The sequence below is a fragment of the Leptonychotes weddellii genome, chromosome 4, assembly GCF_054177405.1.
Source record: "Leptonychotes weddellii isolate Sample4059 chromosome 4, ASM5417740v2, whole genome shotgun sequence".
Lineage (NCBI taxonomy): Eukaryota > Metazoa > Chordata > Mammalia > Carnivora > Phocidae > Leptonychotes > Leptonychotes weddellii.
The window spans coordinates 160,926,071-160,951,727 of record NC_138372.1 but is presented as its reverse complement, the minus strand read 5'-3'; the positions used below and the strand labels follow the sequence as shown (position 1 = coordinate 160,951,727).

The 25,657-nt window shown below is 41.8% G+C and overlaps 1 protein-coding gene across 13 annotated transcripts in view; it reads left to right on the top strand.

The window, feature by feature from the left end:
* CYRIB (CYFIP related Rac1 interactor B) overlaps positions 1-19,070 on the top strand; it is a 148,698-nt gene extending 129,628 nt beyond the window's left edge. For all 13 annotated transcript variants that reach the window (XM_081816548.1, XM_081816547.1, XM_081816549.1 and 10 more), the window contains 7 exons: positions 3,622-3,758; positions 5,520-5,597; positions 7,722-7,838; positions 8,749-8,828; positions 10,121-10,247; positions 12,169-12,239; positions 18,323-19,070. In XM_081816548.1, coding sequence (XP_081672674.1) covers positions 3,622-3,758; positions 5,520-5,597; positions 7,722-7,838; positions 8,749-8,828; positions 10,121-10,247; positions 12,169-12,239; positions 18,323-18,386 — 674 coding nt within the window. In that variant the 3' untranslated portion in view covers positions 18,387-19,070. The remainder of the gene's footprint in view (positions 1-3,621; positions 3,759-5,519; positions 5,598-7,721; positions 7,839-8,748; positions 8,829-10,120; positions 10,248-12,168; positions 12,240-18,322) is intronic.
* The last annotated feature ends 6,587 nt before the right edge of the window (positions 19,071-25,657 follow it).

Here is a 25,657-nt window from a genome sequence, read left to right as displayed (position 1 = left end):
CTGGTGAGCCATCTGGTTTATATCCACTAAACCTTTTGTCTCTTTTCTTCCTACTTGAGCTACAGGTGAGGATAAACATTACAAATAGCCCACAAAGAACCACCTAACTGTTAAGATACGTGTGGTCCCTCAGAATCTTGCACCCAAGGAAAGGGTGCTTGGCCTCAGCACCACGGATACACTGTGGTGTGTGCTCCAGAAGAGGGACCCTGATCCCTTGCCAGTTTGCAAACTTATAGAGATGCAGGGAAGGGATCACTTGACTAATTTGGAAGATCTTTGTTGACAAGGTTAATGTTGCTGGCCTGGGAAATATCCTGTACTTGCTTGTTTCAGTCCAAGGCCTTCCTCGTTGAGGTACCTCAGTGAAGGTTGTATGATCAGACCGTAAACAGACTCCTTTGTCTTTCCTCAGCCTTCTTCCTGTTGCAGGGGCTTATTAATAGGGATCATCCCCTGGGGTCATAATGGGTAGGTCTGTCTATCATGTTGGCTTGTTTTCAGTGGGCTACATTGCCCACAGTGAGTGTGGTCATGTTTCTTGGCTATGTTAAGTCACCCACAGTCCACATCTTTTGTGTTTTCTTCTGAGGATTTAAGTTCCGATATGAGTCTTTGATTTAGGTGTGGATGGCAGTGTTGATAAATGCTTGTCTCTAAAGGGGAACTTTCCACAGGGGCCTCCTCTTAAACTAGGCATCCACTGGTTTCCCCTTATTGTTCTACTTTGTGGACTAATCTTGTCTTTATTATTTCTCCCAGTTGGTCTCTTCCTTGTAACCTTGTGCACTGATCTACCAGCTAATTTCTTCTAGAATTTAGGGCTTAGTAGACTGTTAATTTCTTCTTATCACCTTTCCTAAGAATCCTAATCACATGGTTTTGTTTTAGGAGCTCCATCAGGAAGACCAATCCCTACATCATCTCGTCCTTGACCTCCCTTTCTTTCCAACTCAGCCAGAGACCTGAGCCATCTTCTGGGATCTTCTGTCTCTGATTTCTTTCTTGACACAGGGCATTATAGACTAGTAGGACTGTTTTGTATCCACAGAGGCTCCCAAGATGAGAGGCTGGTCTAGGTGCCCCAAAGGCAGATAAGCAGTGCCATTGTCTTGAGATCCCCTTTTTTCACAGATTTGCCCTTGAGGGCTTCAGCCAGAACAGAAGTTCTCCAACATGGTTACTGGCCATCCCAACTCAGCCAAGTGACTGGACTGCACTCCTTGGGCGGGGGCGAGGGGTGGGGATGGGGGTGGGGGTGGGGGGAGCCTGCCATCTCCCAAAGTGGTGGAGCACCTTGAATGTTAAATTTACCCTGAGACTTGATTTAGGAAATGCAGATTTCTTTTTTTCTTTAGCAGCCTATAACAGTATTGGTGTGTGTGTTTTAACAGTTTTTACTGTTCTCATGTCTCTCAAACTTTGCTTTCCACTTATATTAATACTGACAGATGGAATGAATCTTGGGAGATGAGTAAACCATTTTCAAAAGAGCTAAAACGTGTTTTTCCTCTTACTTGACCTTCACATCCACTCTTGCACTTCTGTAAGCTATCCATACTCCTGCAATCCATTCTTTTTTTTTAAGATTTTATTTATTTATTTGAGACAGAGAGAGCACATGAGAGGGGGGAGGGTCAGAGGGAGAAGAAGCAGGCTCCCTGCCGAGCAGGGAGCCCGATGCGGGACTCGATCCAGGGACTCCAGGATCATGACCTGAGCTGAAAGCAGTCGCTTAACCAACTGAGCCACCCAGGCGCCCCTCCTGCAATCCATTCTACACATAGCAGATAACATGGAGTTTTTATAAGTGTTAATCTAATGATATCACTACCCTGTTCAAGTAGTTTCTTCAGGGACATTAAGGATGACAAGACCAGAATACTGGATATGGCACATAAATTATATGCGTATTGTTCTAGTCTTGGGTTACTCTCTTCCTTGTGCTCTCTTTTCTACCTGTATTGGTCTTCTTGCCATTCCTCTGCTATGTCATGCTCTTCTCAGTTCAGGATCTGGCTCACTACCCTGCTTGCAAACTCTTGCTCATCCTTAGTGCACACTTCAGCCTCAGCCCAAATGTCACTTACTCAGAGAGGTCTTTTCCTGAGCCTTCAACTAGGTGAGGTTCTATTTTTATGTTTTTTCATTGTATCATGTACTTCTTCTTTTTTTTTTTTTATTCTTATGTTAATCCCCATACATTACATCAAGTATCATGTACTTCTTAACACACATCACAACTAATAATTTGTCTTTCTTCTCTGTATAATCATGCTCCATGTGGGCATAGGGAGCATGTCTGCTTTCATCTGTGTTACCCCAGTGCCTGGCACAGGGTAGACAATCAAGACATTTTCTGACTTGCTATAAAAAAAAAAAAGATAAGAACTATCGTTTGGAGTTACTGTGTAGGTGACAAATAACGTCTGTGTAGTGTCTAGCTCAGTGCCAGCACATATTAGACATGTATGAAGTACCTACTATATAGTAATCCATAGATTCATATTTTATAAGGTTACAGAAAGCTAGGTAGAATGTTGCTTTATTTGAGAGGCAGTTTATTATGTATTAAGGTGGAAAGAATAGGGCTGTAGAGTTAGAAACATCTGGCATTTACTAGCTGTACCCTTGGGGGTCTAAAATCTTTGGAACTCAGTGTGTACCCATCAATGCTCATGTCCTAGTTGATGGTGAAAGTTAAATAAGAGACTAAGTCACGTGCATAGTAGGGATGTTAGTTCATAGTAGGGTCTTCATAAATAGTAGAGCTGGTATTTTTTTAAGTTAAGGGTTGATCTGACAAATTTATTATTAATAAATATTTACTTAATAATCTGACATTTTTTCATTAATGTCAGATCACCATCTACCACCATAAGCTCCTGTTTTCTTTGAATAGAATCTGGCATTTTTTTCTGATTCTGAAATCTGTGAATGAATTAGTTTGATTTCTTTGATTTTTTTTTTTTGAAGTGAAATATCAGTATTCCCATTTTTAAACACAGTATATATTAGTCTAGCATTCCAAAGAGAGCACTTATTTCGAAGGGACCATTTACTTACGTAAAGAATTAGAGTATTTATACTGTGATTCTAAGATGCCAAGCTCTAAGACACTCAGGAAGCTAATTATTAAACCAAATACTTTGTTTCCTTTAGTATGTGAAAGAAAGCAATTTGTGTTTATAAATAAGCAACATATTCAAAGTATGAGAACTTGGTAATTTATTCCCAGCCGTGTAGAGATTTGACTGTGTGGACGTGATGCCACTGAAAAAGTTACTCAGCTGTAGGTAACCCTTACCGGTTCATAAAAATCAACACTGTGTAGAATGGTGAAAATAATATAAAATTTGCTGTTTGATGATCAGTGTTTAATTCAGATTCATATTCTGCGTTATTTTGAATTTGGGTTTATGGAATTATAAAACTGAATTGGTCCCTTTAAGGTTTTTATTCTGTTAAACACTATTCAGTTTCAGTGATTATATTTAGATAATCTGGCTTTTGAAGAGACCTTATTTTTATGGGAACTAAAATCATAACATTTATAAATTGCTCATTTTTAAATAAAAATCAGTGAACTACAGCTTAATATTTTAATCTTCCTTTCTTTAGAAGCAGCACTAAGAGGTCTTCTGGGAGCCTTGACAAGTACCCCATACTCTCCCACGCAGCATCTAGAGCGAGAGCAGGCTCTTGCCAAACAGTTTGCAGAGATTCTTCATTTCACACTCCGATTCGATGAGCTCAAGGTAGGACTTTGTGCTGGCCCTGAGGTGCATGGATGTTGTGAGCCTTTCAGTGAGCACAGGAGGACATCCCTGGAGACCTTGTCACAGTGTGTTTACATGGTATCTGTTGGTCCTTAGCGAAACATGGAAAACTAGATTTAAAAGTTATGGCAGGTCTTTTGATGTATTACATGTGTAGCAAATAGCAAATTACTCAACACTCAGTCTTCATTTAGCTTCATTTTTAAAATATCTCTGGGGCGCCTGGGTGGCTCAGATGGTTGGGCGTCTGCCTTTGGCTCAGGTCATGATCCCGGGGTCCTGGGATCGAGTCCCGCATCGGGCTCCCTGCTCCTTGGGAGCCTGCTTCTCGCTCTGCTTCTCTCTCTCTCTCTGCCTCTCATGGATAGATAAATAAAGTCTTTAAAAAAAAAAAAAAAAAATCTCTGGAACAATATTGACCTTTTCTTTTTTTTTTAAAAAAGATTTTATTTATTTATTTGAGACAGAGAGAATGAGAGAGAGAGAGCACATGAGAGGGGGGAGGGTCAGAGGGAGACTCGATCCAGGGACTCCAGGATCATGACCTGAGCCGAAGGCAGTCGTGCAACCAACTGAGCCACCCAGGCGCCCAATATTGACCTTTTCTAATATTATTTTTTCTTTTCTGCTCATCCCTAATTTTCAACATCCCTTCATATAAAGACGTTAAGATATTTCCTTCCTTTCTTCCTGCCTGCCTGCCTTCTTCCTCATCTGTCTGTCTGTCTATCTATCTTCCTATTTCCCTGCATCCACCCCCCCGCCCCCCGCCGCCCCATTGTTGGAAGGACTGAGTGTAAAGAAACAAGTAGTAACTTTCATGTGAGGAGACCTGATCCACTTGAGACTCTGTCACAGTAACCAGGTGTGAGGCAGGTCCTTCAACTTTCCAAGACCTTGGGGACCTTATCTGATAAATGGAAGAGGTGGATTCCTAATTACAGCCTTTTATGATTGCATAATAGGAAACTATTCTCTCTCTCTTTTTTTAAGATTTTTATTTATTTGAGAGAGAGAATGCAAGAGAGAGCATGAGAGTGGAGAAGGTCAGAGGGAGAAGCGGACTCCCCACTGAGCAGGGAGCCCAATGCGGGACTCGATCCTGGGACTCCAGGATCATGACCTGAGCCGAAGGCAGTTGCTTAACCAACCGAGTCACCCAGGCGCCCAGAAATTATTCTCTTTTATTAATACTTTGAGCAGAAAGGATTTGTATATAAATTTTAGTCTGAGGATTGCCCTGTTGACCATATACACATACTTTTATTTTAATAATTCAAAACAAGTCCCTACATATTTCTTGTTTTTGTTTATTTGGTAATACTGGTTTTTGGGAAACAACCTTTTAGTATATTAACCTAAAATTATTGAAAAGCAGAAGGGAAGTATACGGATCATGACTATGAAACAGTCTACGTGGTTCATCTACTATGTTCAGAAGGACTAAGTACAATGTTATGTGATTTAGGTACAAAAAGCTATCTTGGGTGATGCCAGTTTTAGTTCTATGAAACAGTCTACGTGGTTCATCTACTATGTTCAGAAGGACTAAGTACAATGTTACGTGATTTAGGTACAAAAGCTATCTTGGGTGATGCCAGTTTTAGTTCTTATATTGGTATTACAAATTAGGGAGTGTCACTTAACTAGTTAAAACTGTATTTAGGAGATTTTTCACTTAATTTTTACACTATCATTTAACGTGCATAATACATTTTTCTTTTATAATGTCTTCTTTAGATGACAAATCCCGCCATACAGAATGATTTCAGCTATTACAGAAGAACGTTGAGTCGTATGAGGATTAATAACGTTCCAGTAAGTTAAAGCTTTGAATCAGGGGTATAGTAATGATGGCCGTTAATTTGCTTGTTCATGTGCTCGTCCATTCAAGTGAAGTTAAAGCTGATGATAAAGTTGGTACCCCACTGCGGGCTGTAGCTGTGAGAAGAAACGGCGGGATGCTGCAGACCACACGCAATGCTGGCCTGCCCTTCCACTGAGTCCCTTTAGTCCCCATGACTCCTTCCTTCAGTAAAATTGCTATCTGTCCATACAACATTGATACTTAACAAAATTTCTGTGTGTATTCTTGTTTTTATTTTTTTAATTTTTTTAAAAGATTTTATTTTTAAGTAATTTGTACACCCCACATGGGGCTCGTCTTCACAACCCTGACATCAAGAGTCGCACGCTCTCCTGACCAAGCTGGTCAGGTGCCCCATGTGTATTCTCATTTAAATTGCACAAAAACTTTGTGAATTCATGCTTGTGAGTTTTTTGACCCCATAGTCTTAGAATGGAGGAATCCTGGAGAGAAGTTGACCTGGAATGAGAGGATACTAATGTTGGCAAGAGGGGAGAGCAAGGTCATGGGCCGTGAGCACTCCTGTGCCTGTTCCTTGGCTACAGAATCGCTCTTCTGGTTTACTTAGGCTTGATTTCCCTTGATTTCTCCTTGTCTTTACCCTTTTCTACCTCCAGGGAGTCAAATACCATAAGTAAAACCTTAAATAGAAAGAAAATATTCTCTTTTTCTTCACGGATTTTGAGGACCTACATTGTGCTAATTGGTGTGAAAAATGGGGAAATTTCTAGGATCAGCCTTATAGCCTCAACTAGATAGTTTAATAAAGACTACATAAATGTGTAAGGAGTGGTAAGTGGCATAAGAGGTTAAAGAAAATGCCAAAGGAGCGACTGGTCTTTTTTTTTTCTTTTTTCATTGAATCAGTATTTCCTGAAGTGGCTGTTGTAAGACAGGCCTTGGTAGGAAAAGGATTTCTCTTCCATGAAGCATCTGTTATTTTACATTACTTTGGTTTTGCATAGACCAGTTCCTGTTGTGAGATTGACCTTATCATTTGTCTTTTTCATACCCACCATGTAAAATCAAATCAAATCAAATCAAATCAAAACATGTAACACCCAGTCAGTCCTCCAGTATAGCCATCCTGCTACCACTCAAGGCCAAAGACCGTAAAATCCCCTTTGCCCTATCTTTCACCCTCAGTAATCACAGGTACATCCAACTGTTGTCAAGTGAAATACCTTTCACATCTCTTCCTCACCCCCCTTTTCATCTCAGTTCTTCTATTCCAGTTGAGAGCCTCATTCTCACTCTCTGGCAGGCATTCTGTAGGAGAATTCATTTTTTGACCTATGGTCTCTTTCCTTTTTGGCACACTCTGTCTGACACCATCAGTCAGTTTGCTTTAGAAAATTGACTTAATTGTTGTTCCTTTCTTCTAACATGCTCAGGGGCCCCCTGTCACATGCAGAAGAAAAATAAGAACTTAAGCTAGCAGCTAAGACACTCTGCAGTTTGACCCCAGCCTTCCTTCCCAACCTTGCTGTCCGCTGGCCGTTGCCCCTTGTTACACTGAACACACTGGATTACACTCTAGGCCACTTGAAAACATGCTCTTCTCCCCTGACTGGTTGGAATGCCATGCGTACCTGCCCATTATCACCTGCAAAGGCTAAGGCTTCAGAGTCCATTTTAGTTTCTTCCAGTCTAGTGTAGTCTTCCTCTCACCTCCTTTTTTGGTCATCGCCTCTTAGCATGTTGTGGGTACCTGTGTGTTCCTGAAACGGAGGCTGAGGCAGTGTCCTCGTCATCCTCCTGTCTTCCATAGCATTTAGAGCAATCCCTTGTTACAGGAGGCAGCCCATTCAGGTTTTACTCAATTGCTTAATATTATTTACCGTATTTTAAAAGAGGTTAATCTTTCTGAAAAATAGCTTAATACCATTTTTAACCTGTTTTTAAAGAATATTTAAGTATTATGTGTACATAAGGGTCTAAAATATAATTTAAGAGTATTTAATAGAGTAACAAGCATTAGTGAAGCAGGCACTCTGCCTAGGCCCTTCTTTTATAAATGTTATCATATTTAACAGTTTATGAACTGATATCTCATGCTCTTATTTTCCACATAGGCAGAAGGAGAAAATGAAGTAAATAATGAATTGGCAAATCGAATGTCTTTGTTTTATGCTGAGGCAACCCCAATGCTGAAAACCTTAAGTGATGCCACGACAAAATTTGTATCAGAGGTGAGTAAGTGTTGCCTAGATAGCTGGTTACTCTTCGTGTTATTCTTCCTATCTACAGCCATGGTGACCTCCGCAGGCCCTGTGACGTTGCCATCTCTGAGCGCATACGCGCTGCGTCCTGTCCCTTCCCCAAGGCCCACATGCACACATCTATCTACCTGCCTATCGGCCGCTTCCCTTTGGATGTATAGTTAACACCTCAATGGTATCGTGGCCGAACCAAAGTCTTGGGTGTTTTCTCCCAACCCTGCCCTTTCTCCAGTCTTTTCTGTCTTAATAGTACCACTGTAAAGGCAAAGTAACTTAGGGGTTATCATCCTGAATTCCTTTCTTTATCTAACTTCTTGTATCTCCTCTGTGAGACAGTATTATTGACTCTCCCTCCACAATAGACCCTGAATCTGAAAACTTAGCTCCTCTCTTGCTCTACCTCTCCAGATCGGCCCACCGCCCTCTCACCTCATACCTGGATTATGGCATTCGTGTTCCTACTGGTCTTACTACTTCTGCTCTTGCCCCGCTATAGTCCTTTCTCCAAAGAGCAGCCAAGTAATCTTCTTTTTAAAAACCACATGCCCTTCTTTCTCTGTTTAAAATGTTTCCAGTGACTTTCCAGGCTCCTTAGGATAAAATCCCCCTACCTCATGGCCTGTGAGGCCCTGTCTGCATGTAATGGTTGTTTCTACTCAGCTACAGTGTAAATGACTCTCAGGAGAGCAGGGTCTTGCTTCTCTTGCTCATAGCCATATCCCTAGAGCTTAGAACAGTATCTAGAATCTAGTCCATTTTTTTACAAAATTAGGAGTAGGAACCAACATTTAAAGTTGTCAGTTTTCACATTGTTAAGTTTTAAATTATACTTAAGTAATAACTATTACTTTCACTTTTTTTCCTCCATACACTTTTACAGAATAAAAATTTACCAATAGAAAATACCACAGATTGTCTAAGCACCATGGCTAGTGTATGCAGAGTCATGCTCGAAACACCGTGAGTATTAGCTGATTCTTTTTCACTTTAACAATCCTCTTGAAACAGTTGTCTAGAAATGAACAGGTCTTATTTGGAAGGCAGAAAATAAGTATATCTGAAGTATCCAATGTTACATATATGAACAATATTAAAATAATTTGGAGCTTAATGTAACTTCTGGTTAAGTAGAAAGTACAGTGGGTTTTCAGGTCCCTAAGGCCAGACTCCCTTATTAAACTCTTCAGAATGGGGAATTTTGTGGTGCTCTTATGGAGATAGGGAAGAGCTTTGCTGTTTTGGTTATGCTTCTCATCAGCATTCTCTCTCCTTTCCAGTAAGAACCTTGCCTTTTTGCTAGAGGACGAGAGTTACTCTTCTACTTATCCCTTTCTCTCAGTATTAGTTCAGTCTTTATTCATTCATTTATTTACTTATTTAGTTAGTTAATTTTTCCAACACTAATCTGAATTCTCTGCTGGGTTTCCCTTCACTTTCAAGCCATTTATCATATATACCACAGTATTGTCTGGCTGGATTTCTTATCAGCAGGCAGAAAGAATCTCTCCTGGATTCCTAAATAACATGGTTTTATTAGATAACTTTTGTTTTTGTGGAGCTTTTCATTTTCCAAAGCAGTATTTACACATCATCTTATTGTAAAACCTTACGAAGTAGGAGGGCAACTATTCATTATCATTGTCATTTAGGGGAGTGGGGTCCTGGGAAGTGAAGGGACTTTAATGCCCAGTGGCCAAGTCAGCCACACATGTCCTGGATGCCCTATCCTGGTTCTGGATGCTTTCTGCTATGCCATGCTGCCTTATATATAGATGAAAGTTCTATTTCCCTTTTTCCCAAATGAGAGAAGAATATGAGTGAATTTTAGTAGAATTAGAATCCAGTAATATAATAATGTAAATGCTTAGATTAAGTTAGCTTCTAAATAGCAAGCATATTGCTCTGTTAAGCTAGTGGCTTTTTTCATCATATTGGTGGGAACAACCTTTACAAAGCACCTGTCCTGAAACCATTATTTTGGGGGTTACTTGATTTGTCTAAGTTTGCCTCATCCCTGCCAAACAGAAGAGGTGATACGCCAAGGAGGGTGCATATAGAGATCAGAATACGTACGTAATAACTGCTGCACCCACCTCAGTTCTCTGGGAATCTCACCATGGAGAAAGGGGGTACATAATGTTAGCATTCCTTTTAGAGATCAACAGGATACATCCTTCGGCATCAACTGAATGTTGAATCAGCTCATTAAGTAGTGATGTGCCTCATCCATCCATATGTTTTCTACCCTCCAGGGAATACAGAAGCAGATTTACAAATGAAGAGACGGTGTCATTCTGCTTGAGGGTAATGGTGGGTGTCATAATACTCTATGACCACGTACATCCAGTGGGAGCATTTGCCAAAACTTCAAAGATTGATGTAAGTTATATTGCTTTATTTAATTCCAAACCATTTCCATAAGTGGAACTCATAGGCGTTTATTTTTTTAAGGTTTTTATTATTATTATTATTATTTTGACAGAGAGAGAGCAGAAGTAGGCAGAGTGGCAGGCAGAGGGAGAAGCAGGCTCCCCGCTGAGCAGGGAGCCCAACTTGGGGCTCGATCCCAGCACCCTGGGATCATGACATGAGCCGAAGGCAGCTGCTTAACCGACTGAGCCACCCAGGCGCCCCTCGTAGGCATTTATTTAAAAGAGCTGCAGGTTGCAGTCTGTCACAGACCTCAGTTTTATAGTTTCCGATAATGGTGGACTTCTGTTGCCTTTTGTCTTGTGTTGGGTTTTTTACAGCCATACACGGTGGAGTAGAATGACCTGAGGACAGCCTCAGTCTTCTAGCATGCCTCCTTGTCCCTCTTGCTCCTCAGCAGTCCTGCATATTTGGCAATATAAATAAATGATTAGACATAAGAAATTTCCTTTCGTTCTTTGACCAAAGGCCATTTCAAACAAAAGATTTATTTCCAGATGTATATAGAAAGTCAGTAGAGGTGCTCCTAGTGAAAAAAGACTATATAATACAGATTTTCTCCCCCTTCGTAATCATAATAATTTGTGGCTCTAGTCTGGGTTCCCACTTTGCTTGTCTCTATAGAAGTTCATATTAGGAATAAAGCAGGTTCCTGGTTTCTCTGTTTTGTAATTTCTTTCCTGACCCTGTTCATCAGAATTAGAACCAGTATTTGGTGAGAATTGTCTTCCAGTTAGTTTCCTTTTCATAGCTAGCTCAGGCTCTCAGCATTTCGTGTCTAGATTACTGATTGCTAACCAGCCTCCCTACCTTTCTTTATTCATGTCCATCCTCTGTGAAGAGAAATGAGTTAACATTTATTGATTACTGTGTCTCAGGAATTTTATGCTTGTTTCCCCACTTACCTCTGAAAATACTCCTAAGATGTAGATGTTATTTCCTCTGTACTAATAGAGAATCTAAAATTTAGGGAAATTACATAGTATAATCTCTAGTGAATTGTGGAGCGGGACTTTGAACCCACATCTCCATGGCTTCCAAAGCCTGTGCTCGCCTTTTCTACTTTTTTTTCTTTCTTTCTTTTGATTTTATTTATTTAGAGAGAGCGTGCGCTCTAGAAGGGGATTGGGTAGAGGGAGAGAGAATCCCAAGCAGACTCCACACTGAGCACAGAGCCCAATGCAGGGCTTGATTCCAGGATCCCAAGACCATGACCTGAACCAAAATCAAGAGGAGGACACTCAACTGACTGAGCCACCCAGGCGCTCCAAGCCTGTGCTGTTTCTACTACACTCTACGTTTTCACGATCGTCAGGCTCATCTTCCTCACATACCACCTTTGCTAAGTTGTTCCCTTTTTATAGCCTGTAACAAGTCCCTACCCCATTAGTTACAACTGAGTGTTCCTTGGCTTGTGAGGCCCTCTGTAAACTCCCCTATGCTAGTCATTTCAGCCTTGCAAAATTCGGTCCTCTGCGTGTGATGAGCTTTATTATTTTTGTCAAGGTGTTTGTCTACCTGGAAAGGCTCCTCTGTTCCTTGGCAGCGTGTCCATTCCGTCTTCTCAAAAGCTGCTCCGCACCTGTTCCGGGAAGTCGTCCCTTAGCCGACCCTTCGTTTTCTCATTCGTGTGCGTGGTGCTTTTGTTTGACCGAATCGGTTCTTAAAAAGTTTTGTTTCACAGAGAAACTGAAAATAACATTTGGGTAGATTTTTTTCCTTCTTTTAAGAAAAATGATTTTGACATTTTAAGAATGTAATTTCTCATGAGTTCCATATTTGTGCTAATTTAAGTACTACTGTTTTGAGATAATGAATGTTATATGGGAAAACAAACATTTTTACCTTTTCTGTTTCCTTTTCTCCTTAGATGAAAGGTTGTATCAAAGTTCTTAAGGACCAACCTCCAAATAGTGTAGAAGGTCTTCTAAATGCTCTCAGGTGTGTATATGTACATGTGCATATGTATAGAAAAAATATCTGTAAGAAAATGCTTCAAAATGTGAATAGTACAAAGAAAATACATATTTCATATTAGAAATGGGAAGATCTCATTTTGCTTACTGGCAATCTTGCTTTCAAATACTGGTTACAGTATTTTTACAATAAAGAGAGCGTGCGTGTCAGGGGGGTGCAGTCACATGAAAATAGCAGCTTTATTTCTTTGCCAAAGATCTTGGCTTTCATTTTTTTATTGTCTTGCGATGTTTACTTTTTAATTTTTTTAATGAATGTACAACATGCTCACAGTAAATAAAATTCAGCAAACACAGGAAAATTTAAAGCAAAATAAGGAAATCACATGATCTCACTATTTTTGAAATAAACCACTATTAACATTTTGATACATAGTCTTGCAAAGCTTTTTCTTTACACTTGTAGATAGTCACAGTTCTGTGATACTTATCTTTTTACAAATATAATACCATAAAAACACTTCTACGAAAACTAGCTCTTTTCCCTTAATATAGTGTGATTACATTTCTAGTTTCACAGATATCTTTATTACTTTTGTATATTTCTTACAGTATTTCTTATAATGAAAATCAGTTATTTACTGTCTTTTCTCAGCTTAGACCTACTTGATGTTACTGTAGCTCCTAAGAATGCTGGAATTTTTTTTTTTTTAAAGACAGGCTTTTTATTTTTTTTAAGTAAGCTCTAGGCACAGCACGGGGCTTGAACTCACGACCCCGAGATCAAGAGTCGCATGTTCTGCTGACTGAGCAGCCAGCACCTCTTGAAGGCTGGAATATTTTTTATTTATTTATTTATTTATTATCTATTTATTATTTAAAGATTTTATTTATTTATTTGACAGAGACACAGCGAAAGAGGGAACACAAGCAGGGGGAGTGGGAGAGGGAGAAGCAGGGGTCCCGCGGAGCAGGGAGCCTGATGCAGGGCCCGATCCCAGGACCCTGGGATCATGACCTGAACTGAAGGCAGACACCTAATGACTGAGCCACCCAGGCGCTCTTGCTGGAATATTTTTAAATGCAAATTTCAGCGTACTATAACATCTTGGACTCACAGAGATTTAATTTATAGTATAACTTCCCTAACATAAAAGATAATTTGCTCATTGCTCGATTATTTTGTGTTTAAACACAAAATTACACGGGCACAGAAATATTTCTATGGAGACTTCTTGAGGTCACGGGCCATCTTTGGTTTTCACTGTAGTGCACTGTAGTTCACATGATACACAAAAATGATTGCCAGTTCAGTATTAAATTTCTCACCTTTAATGAGCAAAATAGGTTGTTATTCCTCTTGAATGCTTAGTCACACTTGGTGCATCATAAAGCAGAATTCTATGCTGTATCATCTCAGTTGAATGGAACCATCAAATGATTTTATTAGGATTATGAAAAGTATTTTGTAAGCAGTGACTACATGAGTAAAGGAGGTCAATTCTAAACAAATATAAGAAAGATTCAGGACCATAATATAACAATAAAAAGCCTCATAATGTCAAACTATTTCAACCATAAGCCTACAGAAACCATAACTTTCAGGAATTTTTTACTCTGGAGGTTTTTACAACATAAACCTCATTGGTTTTATCCATATTCATGGTATTGTGAATCTTTACCACTTGATCCCTTTCTGAAGACTCCCTGGGTCCCAGTCAGCCTGGGTTTTCTCCCAAGACCCTTCTTTCTTACTGGTGAGACACTGTGAAGCCAGCCAGTGACAGGAAACCTGCTTTGAAAAGGAAGAGGGAATCAAAGTCTAGGAGGGCCTGGTGTTATTTCTTTTTATTTTTTATGTTTTTTAAATTTTTTAAAAAGATTTTTATACTTAGAGCACAAGCAGGGGGGCGCACGGCAGAGGGAGAGAGAGAAGCAGGCTCCCCACTGAGCAGGGACCCTGATGTAGGGCTCTATCCCAGGACCCTGAGATCATGACCTGAGCCGAAGGCAGTCATTTAACTGACTGAGCCACCCAGGAGCCCTGGGCCTGGTGTTGTATTTCTTTACCTTGAAGGGACAGTGCCCCACACATTAAAAACTCAGAGTTTGCTTTTGTTTTTCAGAATTTAAAGGTAATTGGGCCTCTTCTATTCCATTCTAGAATTAGAGCAGCAGCAGGCAACGGGGCTGAGAGGTGGGATTGAAGTCTCGCATGCAACAGTCTGTGTTTGAGGGAAAGGGGAAGTAAAGCACCATTGAGGCAAGAGCCACCTGTCAGTTTTCAGTTTTTATTTCACGTATCTAATGGAAAGTAGAAAATGAAGGTTTTGTTGCAGAGATAACTCTTGAACTGCTTTTACGTGTTATGTGTCAGGTTCTTACTTTTTCACCTGGGAAGTTTTGTAAGGTTCATTGGTACACTTGATACTTTATGGTAGTGGTTACAATTAGTAACATTTTTATATCACTGTACGTTCATAAACAATGTCATATGTAGGACTTCATTTAATCCACACCACAGCTCTATGAGGTAGGTGATGGATAGGAGGTGCTGGGGATGTCTGAGAGACTCACAGATCATATAGCTAATAAATGTTGGAATCTGTTTTCACATTCAGGATTTCATTCTTAAAATCCCATATGTTTGATGCTATATCATTGAGCCTTAGGTTTTCTACATGACTGAACTCTGAAGTGCTTTGGAATAACTAGGAAGGAGGTGAAAATGCAGATCCCCAGGTCACCATCCCCCAGAGAGTCTCTCTCTCAGGTCTGGGGTGGGGCTCGGGCACCTCATTTTATAAGCAAACACCCTAGCTGATGTAATGCTGGCACTTTGAGAAACACTGCTCAAACTAAATCACTGTAGCCCTTAATGTTCTTCACTCTAAGAGCAAAGGAGATACTATTTAAAAAGCATTTCATAATCCCAAAAGTGCTGTGCAATTGTTACTTACACCTCTACAGAATGGGAGATACTTTTGTGGAATTACTTTCTGAGTAGCTGCTTTACTAGAGATGCTCACTCCATCATTTGCCTCAGAGCCGACAGTTAATAATTAAAAATTTTTATTTTTATTTTTATTTTTTTTAAGATTTTATTTGTTTGACAGAGAGAGAGAGAGAGAGAGACTGCACGCACAGGCAGGGGGAGCGGCAGGCAGAGGAAGAGGGAGAAGCAGGCTTCCAGCTGAGCAGGGAGCCTGATGCGGGTCTCGATCCCAGCACTCTGGGATCATGACCTGAGCCAAAGGCAGACGCTTAACCGACTGAGCCACCCAGGCACCCCAATAACTAAAAAAATTTTCAATTTTAATTGCGTACACATATATATGCTGTTTATTTTGAATGCTTCTCCGTAGCTATTATATATAGTGCCTCCAACTTATAGTATGTGATTACAGAAAAGCAGCAAGTCATGCCTAAATTTTACAGGTTGGAAAAATGGAACCAAGTGCCTTGACCATGAGAGAGCAACCTAGAGCTGGGAGTTAAGATTCAGTGCTAGATAACTGCGTTCTTTATTAAATTTCAGAGTAAAGGTAAATAATGGTTGATTTTCTTCGGTAGAAAAGTCATAGCACTCAGAGGAACTTTGGTGTTATGCACAAAGTGAAATAATGCCATACGTGTCCATATATTATTTTCATACATGTTAGGTGTTCCTGCCCTTTCTGCCCTTTCTTTCTTTCTTTCCTGCCTCCCTCCCTCCCTCCCTCCGTCCTTCCTTCTTTCCTTCCCTCCTTCCTTTCTTTCTTGTTTTGTTTTGTTTTTTTGTTTGTTTAGAGAGGGAGGGGCAGAGGGAGAGGGAGAATTCCAAGCAGGCTCCACGCCCAGTACAGAGTCCGACACAGCCCCAAGATCTCACAGCCCCAAGATCATGACCTGAGCTGAAATCAAGAGTTGGATGCTTAACCAACTGAACCATCCAGGTGCCCTAATTCCTGGCCATTTCTTGAGAAGAATGTGGTGATGTGACAGGCCTGCCTCCCAGTCAGCACCGTTCAGGGCAAGGATCTGAGAACTGCTGGAAGTGCATGATCACATCCCGCAGAAGCAGCAAGAACTTGTGTCTGGTAGAGAGGAAAGCACTCAGAACTGCTGGAATGTCCTAGAACATTGCTGAGTAGTGGTACTTAGAACTTAAATCTGTGTAGAAATTTTGGTGTGCCACTTGTGTGGCCCTGTCCCTTATTCAGGCGCATGAAGGAAAAGAGAAAAAACAGAAATGAAGAGAAGGATGTTAAACATTTTTATTTCCTGACATCGGCAGGATTGTGTGCAGCTAAATACACTTTATCTGCACTTGGAAAAGAAAACAAGGCTTTAGTGTTGGCTACATCGCCTGCCACTTAATGTAAATATTCCTTTATGGATTGTTTTTCCAGCCTGGCTGCATATTTTCTTGTCTTCCTTCCACAAGTACCAATTAATTGAGCACCTATCACATGCCAGGTGCTCTGGTGTCTCTTTAGTAATATGTGAACAGTTTGGAAATGACTTACAAGTAAAACTGTTGAGAATTTATCAGGTACTTAATAAGTACATGTTTGTGTCCTTACCTCTTCCAAGGCTTTGCATTCAGGTGCTTTCTTCAATTTTTAAATTGATTTGAAATGAAACTAACAAGAATTGGGTTTAAATTTCTTGAAGACACAAAGACCATCTGTATGTACTTGCTTAAAATGATATATTCCTTAAAGATTATATGTGAAATTCTTAGAAGCCAAATTAACTGATACAGCATTAAGTTCTGTCTGAACTGTCCACATTCAAGCACTGAACATCTGTATCCATTGCTTCTCATCTTGTCCAGGCCTTGGTCATCCCTCCCTGAGGCCCCTGGAACAGCGCCCTGCTTGGTCCCTGTGCTGTTCCTCTGCTCCCTACACTTCTTCCCCAGCAGCCAGAGCAGTCCTTCCAGAACCTAAATGAAATCCCACCTAATATCCTCCACTGCTTTCACTGCACTTGGAATAACCTGTCTCTAAGGCCCCACTTGGTATTTTCCTCCTTTGCCCCTGGTATGAGTATATTACCATCTGTCTGCCCTGCCAGATTGTAAGCTCCTGGAACAGAGTCGGACACGTAGGCTTACTCACTGACTTTGGGCTATTAAAGGGCTCCTGTGGTGAATCTTCTCATAAACCAGTGATCACTCTTTATGATTCTTGTGTTTACATGCCTATAGCAAAACACATCTAGCTGGAAACAAGGCACTTAAGAGTATTGAGACATTTTGGGATGTGATGGTTTGGGACTAGAACGGAGCTCAGCATATTTCTCTGTAAAGGGCTAGAGGGTAAACAGACATTTTAGGGTTTGGGGCCACATGGTTTCTGTCACATCTACTTTGCCACTGTAGCAAGAAGGTAACCATAGGTAATACTGAAGTAAATCAGTATGGCGGTCTTCCATTAAAACTTTTTATAGGGGCGCCTGGGTGGCTCAGTTGGTTAAGCGACTGCCTTCGGCTCGGGTCATGATCCTGGAGTCCCGGGATCGAGTCCCGCATCGGGCTCCCTGCTCGGCGGGGAGCCTGCTTCTCCCTCTGACCCTCCCCCTCTCATGTGCTCTCTGTCTCTCATTCTCTCTCTCTCAAATAAATAAATAAAATCTTAAAAAAAAAAAAAAAAACTTTTTATAAAAACACTGAAATTTGCATTCATATAATTTCCATGTTAACATGAAATATTATTCTTTTGATTTCTTTCCCCATTAATTTAAAATTATAAAAATGTACTTCACTCACAGCCCATACAAAAATAGGTAGTGGGTTAGATTGGGCCACCGGCTGTCATTTGTCAATCCCTGAGATGGAGCAAGGACTGTTTTCATCTGAGTGAGAGGTGCAGCTTGAGTGTTTCCTTTAGAATTTAACCAGTTGTGACGCAGTTACAAAGTTCTTGGATCTTCTGTTTAAAAGCTGGTAGGGAGGCTAAGCAAGACAGAACCTGAATCCAGTTGAAGCTGGAAATCAAGGGCATGATTCTGTGAGGGAAGATTGGCCTATTTGCTCATCTTATAATACTAGAAACCAGTGAGTACAGATAATGATTTTTTTTAAATTCCCTAAAATTGCTGTTTTTGTTTGTTTACTTTTAGGTACACAACAAAACATTTGAATGATGAGACTACCTCCAAGCAAATCAAGTCCATGCTGCAGTAACAGCCGTGGAGTGCGCACCTGCTGTGGATGGAAGACAGTATTCTGCAGTGACTGGGAATGCTCAGTTTTTAGTGATTACAATTACTATCTCATGTACTCTTGCTTTTTATTTCTTGCCTCTGTTCCTCTTCCCTCTTTTTTAATTATGTTCTCGTTCTTAAGACTTCTTTTCTGTGCCAAAATCAGTAAAGTTATACTCTGAAGGGATATTGTCCTTTCAAACGGGCCATCTAAGGCAGCTAATTATGCATTGCATTGGGGTCTCTACTGAGAAAAATTGTGACTTGAACTAAATATTTTTAAATGTGGATTTTTTTTGAAAACTAATATTTAATATTGCTTCTCCTGCATGGCAAAACTGCCTATTCTGCTATTTAAAAACCCTCAATGACTTTATTTTCTACTGCCGCTTTTTTCATGTGCAGCCAAAATGAAAATGTTTAAATTAACTTGTGTTGTACAAATGGTACCCAACACAAACTTTTTTTAAATTAGTAAGACTTTTGTTTAAAGTTTTAAGTTTGCATTTGACTTTTTTTGTAAGGATGTATGTTGTGTGTTTAACCTTTATTAACTAACGTTAAAAACTGTGATGTGTGCGTAGAATATTACGTATGCATGTTCATGTTTAAAGAATGGCTGTTGATGATAAAATAAAAATCAGCTTTCATTTTTCTAAGTGTGGCTTGGTTTACTGGTGTTTTGTTTTTAAGCTTGTAAAGTCTTCCCCGTGTTATTTTAGTGGAGTGCGTACACACATCAAATATTTCCCCTTCTTTGTAATAGTATTTTTCATTATTGTCTTAGTTTTGATTGCTTTTAAAATCTTGCTAAATGCAGTAAGACCATTGATCTTGTCATTAACTGCCTCTTACTCTTGATTGACTCTTGTATGGTTGTAGTAATAGGAAGAAAACTGCACTTGCCTGACTCACAGTCCCCAGGAGTGAGAGGGTGGTCACAGGAGGCGAAGAGGGTGGCAGGAAGAGCAGCTCTCAGCATTGGGAGGAGCGTGTGTGTAAGAGGGGCTTGAAGCCACAAGCCTTGACACTCGTAGAAAACCAGCGTGTGTGTTATTTAAAGATCATAAAACCTTAATCATGAGATCGAAATGTCCTGATTGGGAGAAACAGCTTAAAGCTTGTCTAGTCCCACTGTGCTGGGGTTGTGATGAGTGTCTTGAGTGTCTGAGCTCTGGTGCATTTGAAGTGGAAGGAGTCCCAGAGGCTTCCACCAAATCCTTCTGGCTTAATGGTGCTGGATCATGATGCCCACATCGCCACCGTGGACTCCCTGCTGACCTCCTTGGCCTTGGTCTCATGTGCTTCCGGTGCATACCCTGCTCTTCTTGAGCCAGGCTCAGCTGCCTGCAGTTTCTAAGTTGCGTGTGGCGTCACACCCCCCACACCAACTCTGGCTGGTCCCCAAGCCTGCACTTCCCTTCCTCCCTCACGTCCATCCGATGACCAGCAGCTCTCATTTTTTAAGACCTTCTCCATGAAGCCTTCAGGATAACATTACCCCAGTCTTCTAAGAGTATTGTAATGGGTTAAATAGTGGCCCTTTAAAAGATACGTCTACCTGGAACCTGAAAATACAACCTTACTTGGAACAAGGGTATTTGCAGATAAAATCAAGGATCTGGAGATGAGACCATCCTGAATTAGAGTAGGCCCTAAATCCAATGACAAATCCTTGTAAGAGAAAAGAAAGGGAAACAGACACAGCAAAAGGCCGTGCGAAGGTAGAGGCAGATAGGAGCAGCGCATATCGACAAGCCACGGAACCAAGAATGGCTGGCAATCACCCGAAGCTGGAAGAGAGTCATGGGACAGATTTCTCACTCCAGAAGAAGGGAGTCTCCAGAAGGAACCAACCCTGCCGCCGCCACCTTGACTTCAGACTTCCAGTCTCCAGGACCATGAGAGGACACATTTCTACCACATTTGTAGTAATTTGCTATGGCAGCCCTGGGAATCCAACACTGGTGTCTTGTTCCAACACCTCTGATACTTGACTGCACTTGTGGGTGCTTTTCTGACCCTGTGAGAACTCAGATAAGAGCCATGTCTGATTTTTCCCTCAGTGCCCCAAGGATCTTGTGCAGTACCCAGACTGGAGTAGGGGGCCAAGCGAATGCTCGAATGGGGTGAATGAATACAAGTAAAAAATAATGAGGCAGCTGGAAGAGAGACTGGCCTTTGCAGTCAGCACAGCTCATGCTCCGCATATTGGAGAAGTAGAGAAATCTACTACAGACTGAGGGCTAGCAAACTGGTCTGCAGGCCAATCTGCCCACCTCCTATTTTTGTACAGCCTGTGAACTAAGAATAGTTTTTTACATTTTTACAAGGTTGAGAAAAATCAAAAGAATATTTCATGGCATATGTAAAGTATATGAAATTCAAATTCCAGTGTCCATAAATAAAATTTTATTGGAACACAGCCTCACTCACTTGTTTACATATTATTTTTGGCTATTTTTGCACTACAACAGCAGAATGGAATTCTTGTGACAGAAGCCATATGGCCCTCAGAGGCTAAAATATTTACTATCTGGGGCGCCTGGGTGGCTCAGTTGGTTAAGCGACTGCCTTCGGCTCGGGTCATGATCCTGGAGTCCCGGGATCGAGTCCTGCATCGGGCTCCCTGCTCGGCGGGGAGTCTGCTTCTCCCTCTGACCCTCCTCCCTCTCATGCTCTCTGTCTCTCATTCTCTCTGTCTCAAATAAATAAATAAAATCTTTAAAAAAAAATAAATAAATAAAATATTTACTATCTGGCCCTTTACAGAAAGAGTTTGCTGACCCCTCTGCTAGTTACAAGAGCAGGTTTATTTGAGAACTGGGGGTGATAGAAGTGCAGTGCTGCAGTGTGATAAAAGGAGCCATCCCTGCTGCCACGGATTTAATTTCGGGTCGAATAGTTGCCGTTCAGATGGCCAAAGAGAACAAATCGTCAACTTCCCACCTACCAAGTCTGATTTCTTATTCGTAACATCCGTCCTAGAGTGAAGGATAATGGGACTGACCATGGGCTCATCAAGAAAGAGGGCCAAGGTGAGTTGGCAGGGTCTGCCCTGCGAATTGGAGGTGGGACCCTGCTCCGCGTCGGTAAATCTTAACGACACTCGAAACCCGGCCTCCTCTAGCCCCCTCTCCCCTCTAAAACACAGTTCTGCTCAGTATCTCTGCTCCTCTCAGTCCAGTGCCTGTGCCTCTTCCCTCATGATACAAAGTACCCATTGCATCATGACTCTCTTCGCCACTGCCCCATTTCTACAGCCCTCAATATGGATGACTAGAACATTTCAATCAGCTATTTTCCCTTTACAGATTGGGATTAAAAAGCACTCGACTATTTTAAGATTGCTCAAAATATTTTAGACTTGTCATAAAGATAGTTAACATTTTTACTCAAATCTAGGTCTTTTGAGTTAAAAATGCCATTCTGGTTCCTTTTGAGATTGCAGTCAACTCCATCCCATAAATTCTTATGAAATAATCCCATACCGAGCATATTTCAGGCTCTGTACAGTGTGATGCATAGAAGAATGCATAGAAGGATCTGTGCATGAAGAGTCAGGAAACCCAAGCCACATCACTTCTTTGGAACTCTGCCTCATTAGTAAAATGAGAGAATTGAAACAAAATCTCTAATGTTTGATTCCACATCATATACTACATGTCTTGTATATACTATCTGCAAAAGGCAGTAGGAATGTGAACAGTTAAAACACAGACTTTGGAGTTGGTGGACTGGAGTTTAACTCAGTGTGACTTTGGTGAGTCCACGTCCTCATTTACAAAATGGGTAATACTTGAGATACCTACCCCTCTACAGTGGCCCTGAGGATTATGCCAGATAATGCCCATAATGTCCTGTACGTATCAAAAGTGCTCGCTGTCAGTCTCATTATGTCCATCATGACATTTAACTGTATTAAAAACAACAACGCAGTCTATTCCAAGTGTCCTGTCCATTAACGTGTATTGTTTTCCATTTATTCTAGAGTAGTCAACAGTACCAGTTCTACTTCCCTCAGTGAAGGTGCTAGGCAAAGCTGCTCAATTTTAATGAACCCTTTAAAGATCCTATAACTAATAAACACTGTGTGGTTGTTCCAGTTTTCTAAATGGAGAGGCGATGAACTGCCTTTTGAAATGAAAATTAACAACACAATGATTTTTAAGCATCAAACTCCAGTGTACTGATACATTGCTTCAGTCAGTGTGTTCACAAGCACATCTTTATGTCTGTCAACATTTAGTAAGTACCTCTCCAGAGCCCACTTAGACTGTGTCTTAGGACTGTAATGATGGGTTCCGGGTGGGGCCCGAATGGAGGAGGGCAGCATGTTTTGGGTGTTCAGAGAGGGTATTCGGATAGAAAAAGCCACAGTAAAAGCAAATAGTGGGTGTATATTCTCCATGGTGTGGTCTGAATATTGGGTTGACACATAACACCAGGAGCATTCAAGATTTTTTTTTTGAGAAATTCCTCAATAATGTGTGGTTGTAGGAGAAATAATTTGTATGGCTTTTGTAAGTGCAATAGACTGGGTTCAAATTTTATGTCATTCATGTTTATTCTTCCATGCCTTTACCCAAATGCAACTTCCTATATGCACCATTCCACATTTTGCTTTATTCATTTAATATGAATTGGAAATTGTTCCATATTTTTATATAAAGAGTGTTTTCATTCTTCTTGAATGCTGTGTAGTATTCCATTATATGGATGTACTATAACTTACTTAACCATCCCTCTGTTTGATGGACTCCGGCTCTTTCCAGACTATTGTCAACAGTGGTGTGAGGAGGAGTCTTCGTGCATGTGTGCAAGTATCATGTGTCTCCTTTGCATCCATCACCCCTGGCCAGGCTAAGCTTGCTGTTCCTTGAGCACAGGGTGGTCACTCCCCTCTCCCAAGTCCTTTGCAGTGGCAGGTCCCCCTACTGGGATTGTGGGTGGGTCATGCCCTCTGTCTTTGTGCAGATGTTACCTACCAGGGAGGCCTACCTTGACCCCTGCTGTTGAAAATGACAACCTCCCAGACACTCCGCACTACCCTTACTCTGTTTTTGTCTCCACTTCACTTATCACTGAACCTGCTGTTCTAGCCTGGGGTGTCCATGGGAAGCAGAGCATGAGCAAGGGCTGTGTGCTGTGGGTAATTTTTGGAGGAGGTCCCAGTGAGCAGAACCAGGGGCTGGGCAGAGTGAAACAGGCCAGGAGGGAAAGTCAATACAAGGCTGGGTTCTCATGTTGGGACTCTGTGCTCCTGGCCCTTCTGGGGAGCTTTGTAGAAAGCCCCTTGGATCTGTCCTTCTGGATGCAGAGGAGGGTAGTATTCACCCACCAGCGCCCATCTGCGGTTGGTCTAAGGTTACAACAATAGGAGGCCTGACCCCTGCTGTTCTTGCCACCCTTCTTTATCCTTCTCCCTCTGCCCTCAGACATATCTCCCAAAGTAGCACATTTGTCAGTGACATCTGGGAAAGTCATGCTGTTGATCAGTGTGCTTGATCAAAGTGGAATCCTAGGGCATGTTCAGCTCTGAGGAGGCCCTAGATTCCCCTAACCAGGTCGGCAGTCTCCTGCTTATCATGATTATGGCAGGAATTAGCAAAGTGATCGTGGAACTTTTGTTTAGTGTCTGTGTGTCACACCCCAGATGGTCGGTTCCATTAGAGCAGGGCCAGGTCTGTTCCCTGTACTGCTGTATTCCCAGTGTCTAGATGGAATTAATTACTGGACTGATTTCAATCATTATACAGTACAGTTGAAGATACTAAGGCCTATGGGAAAATTAAGGTAGACTGGGAGTGCTGGGCAGAGGACCAGTTAGCAATTTAGTAGGGTGGACAAGGGTAGGTGTCTTGAAGGTAGCATGTGAGCTGGGACTGAAGGAGGGAAGGCAGTTAGCAGTGAGGGTGTCTGCGGAAAGGGGTCCTGGGCAGACAGCTGAGAGCAACTGCAGATCCCTCAAAGCAAGACAGTGCCTGAGGAGCAGGGGGAGCCAGGGAGGGAGGTGCGGTCAGAGGGGTAATGGCATCGCATCACATAAGGCCATAGCAGCCAACCAGAAGACTTTGGCCTTTGCTCTGAGTCATCAGAGGGCTCTGAGCAAGGACTGATATAAACTGATATCTTTGATAAGGTTTAACTCTAACCCTCTGACTGCCAAGAACAGACTGAGATGAGGCAAGACAGAAGCAAGGAGACCAATTAAGGAATTGCAAGAGGCAATCAATCAATCGAGGCAAGAAATAAAGGCAGATCATTGCACTGGGTGTAGTGAGAAGGAATGAGATCTGGTATATATTTTGAGGGAGAGCCACAGGTGTCCCCAGCAGATCGGAGTCAAGAATGATCCAAGTTTGGGGCTTGAACACCTGGAAGGTGGTATGGGGTGGGAAGGAAGTGGGAAGGAGGTGAGTGGAGCATATTTTGCAGGAGCAGGGAGATTATCTCTGGCTCAGTAAGCACTAGCATTTTTCACTAGTTGAGGGCTTTTGCCCTGAGATTCCGGCCCCCATTGGCCCAGTGCGGGAGTATTTCTCGGAGCATTAGGTGGCGAGAGGCTGGGAGATGGGAGGGCATGGAAGGTGGACACCAGAATGGTTTGGGTAGGGGAAAGACCACTGTATGGGTTCTGGTCCCCCTTCTGCCTGTCAGTGGCTTTATGACCCATTCTCCCTATTTCTAAGGTCTCACCTCAGACCTGGAAAAGCTGCTCAGGCAACACTGGCCTCCAGGCTGTGCCCTATGTGCTTTTGTGAGGTCCAAAGAAAGGGGAGAGCTGCACAGGGATGGTCAAGGGCAGAGAGATGCTTCTTGTTTCAGACCCCCATGGCTACAAGGCAGCTCAACTACCCTGCCTCCTCTGCTGGCCACAAGCTCACAGCGCCTGGAGACTCTGACTTAGCTGCTGAAAGGGGATTTTATTTTATTTTATTTTTAAAGATTTTATTTATTTTTTAGAGAGCGAGCGAGAGAGAAACAGCATGAAAGGGGAGAGGGTCAGAGGGAGAAGCAGGCTCCCCGCTGAGCCGGGAGCCTGATGTGGGACTCGATCCCAGGACCCTGGGATCATGACCTGAGCCGAAGGCAGACGCTTAACCATCTGAGCCACCCAGGCGCCCTGAAAGGGGATTTTAGACAAGGGCCTTCCTGTGAGTACTGTTAGGGTGGGCTCTCTAGAGGGTCCTACAAAGGGAGGAAAATAGTTTTGAGGGGCCACTGTATGTGAGCATGTTATTGAAAGGG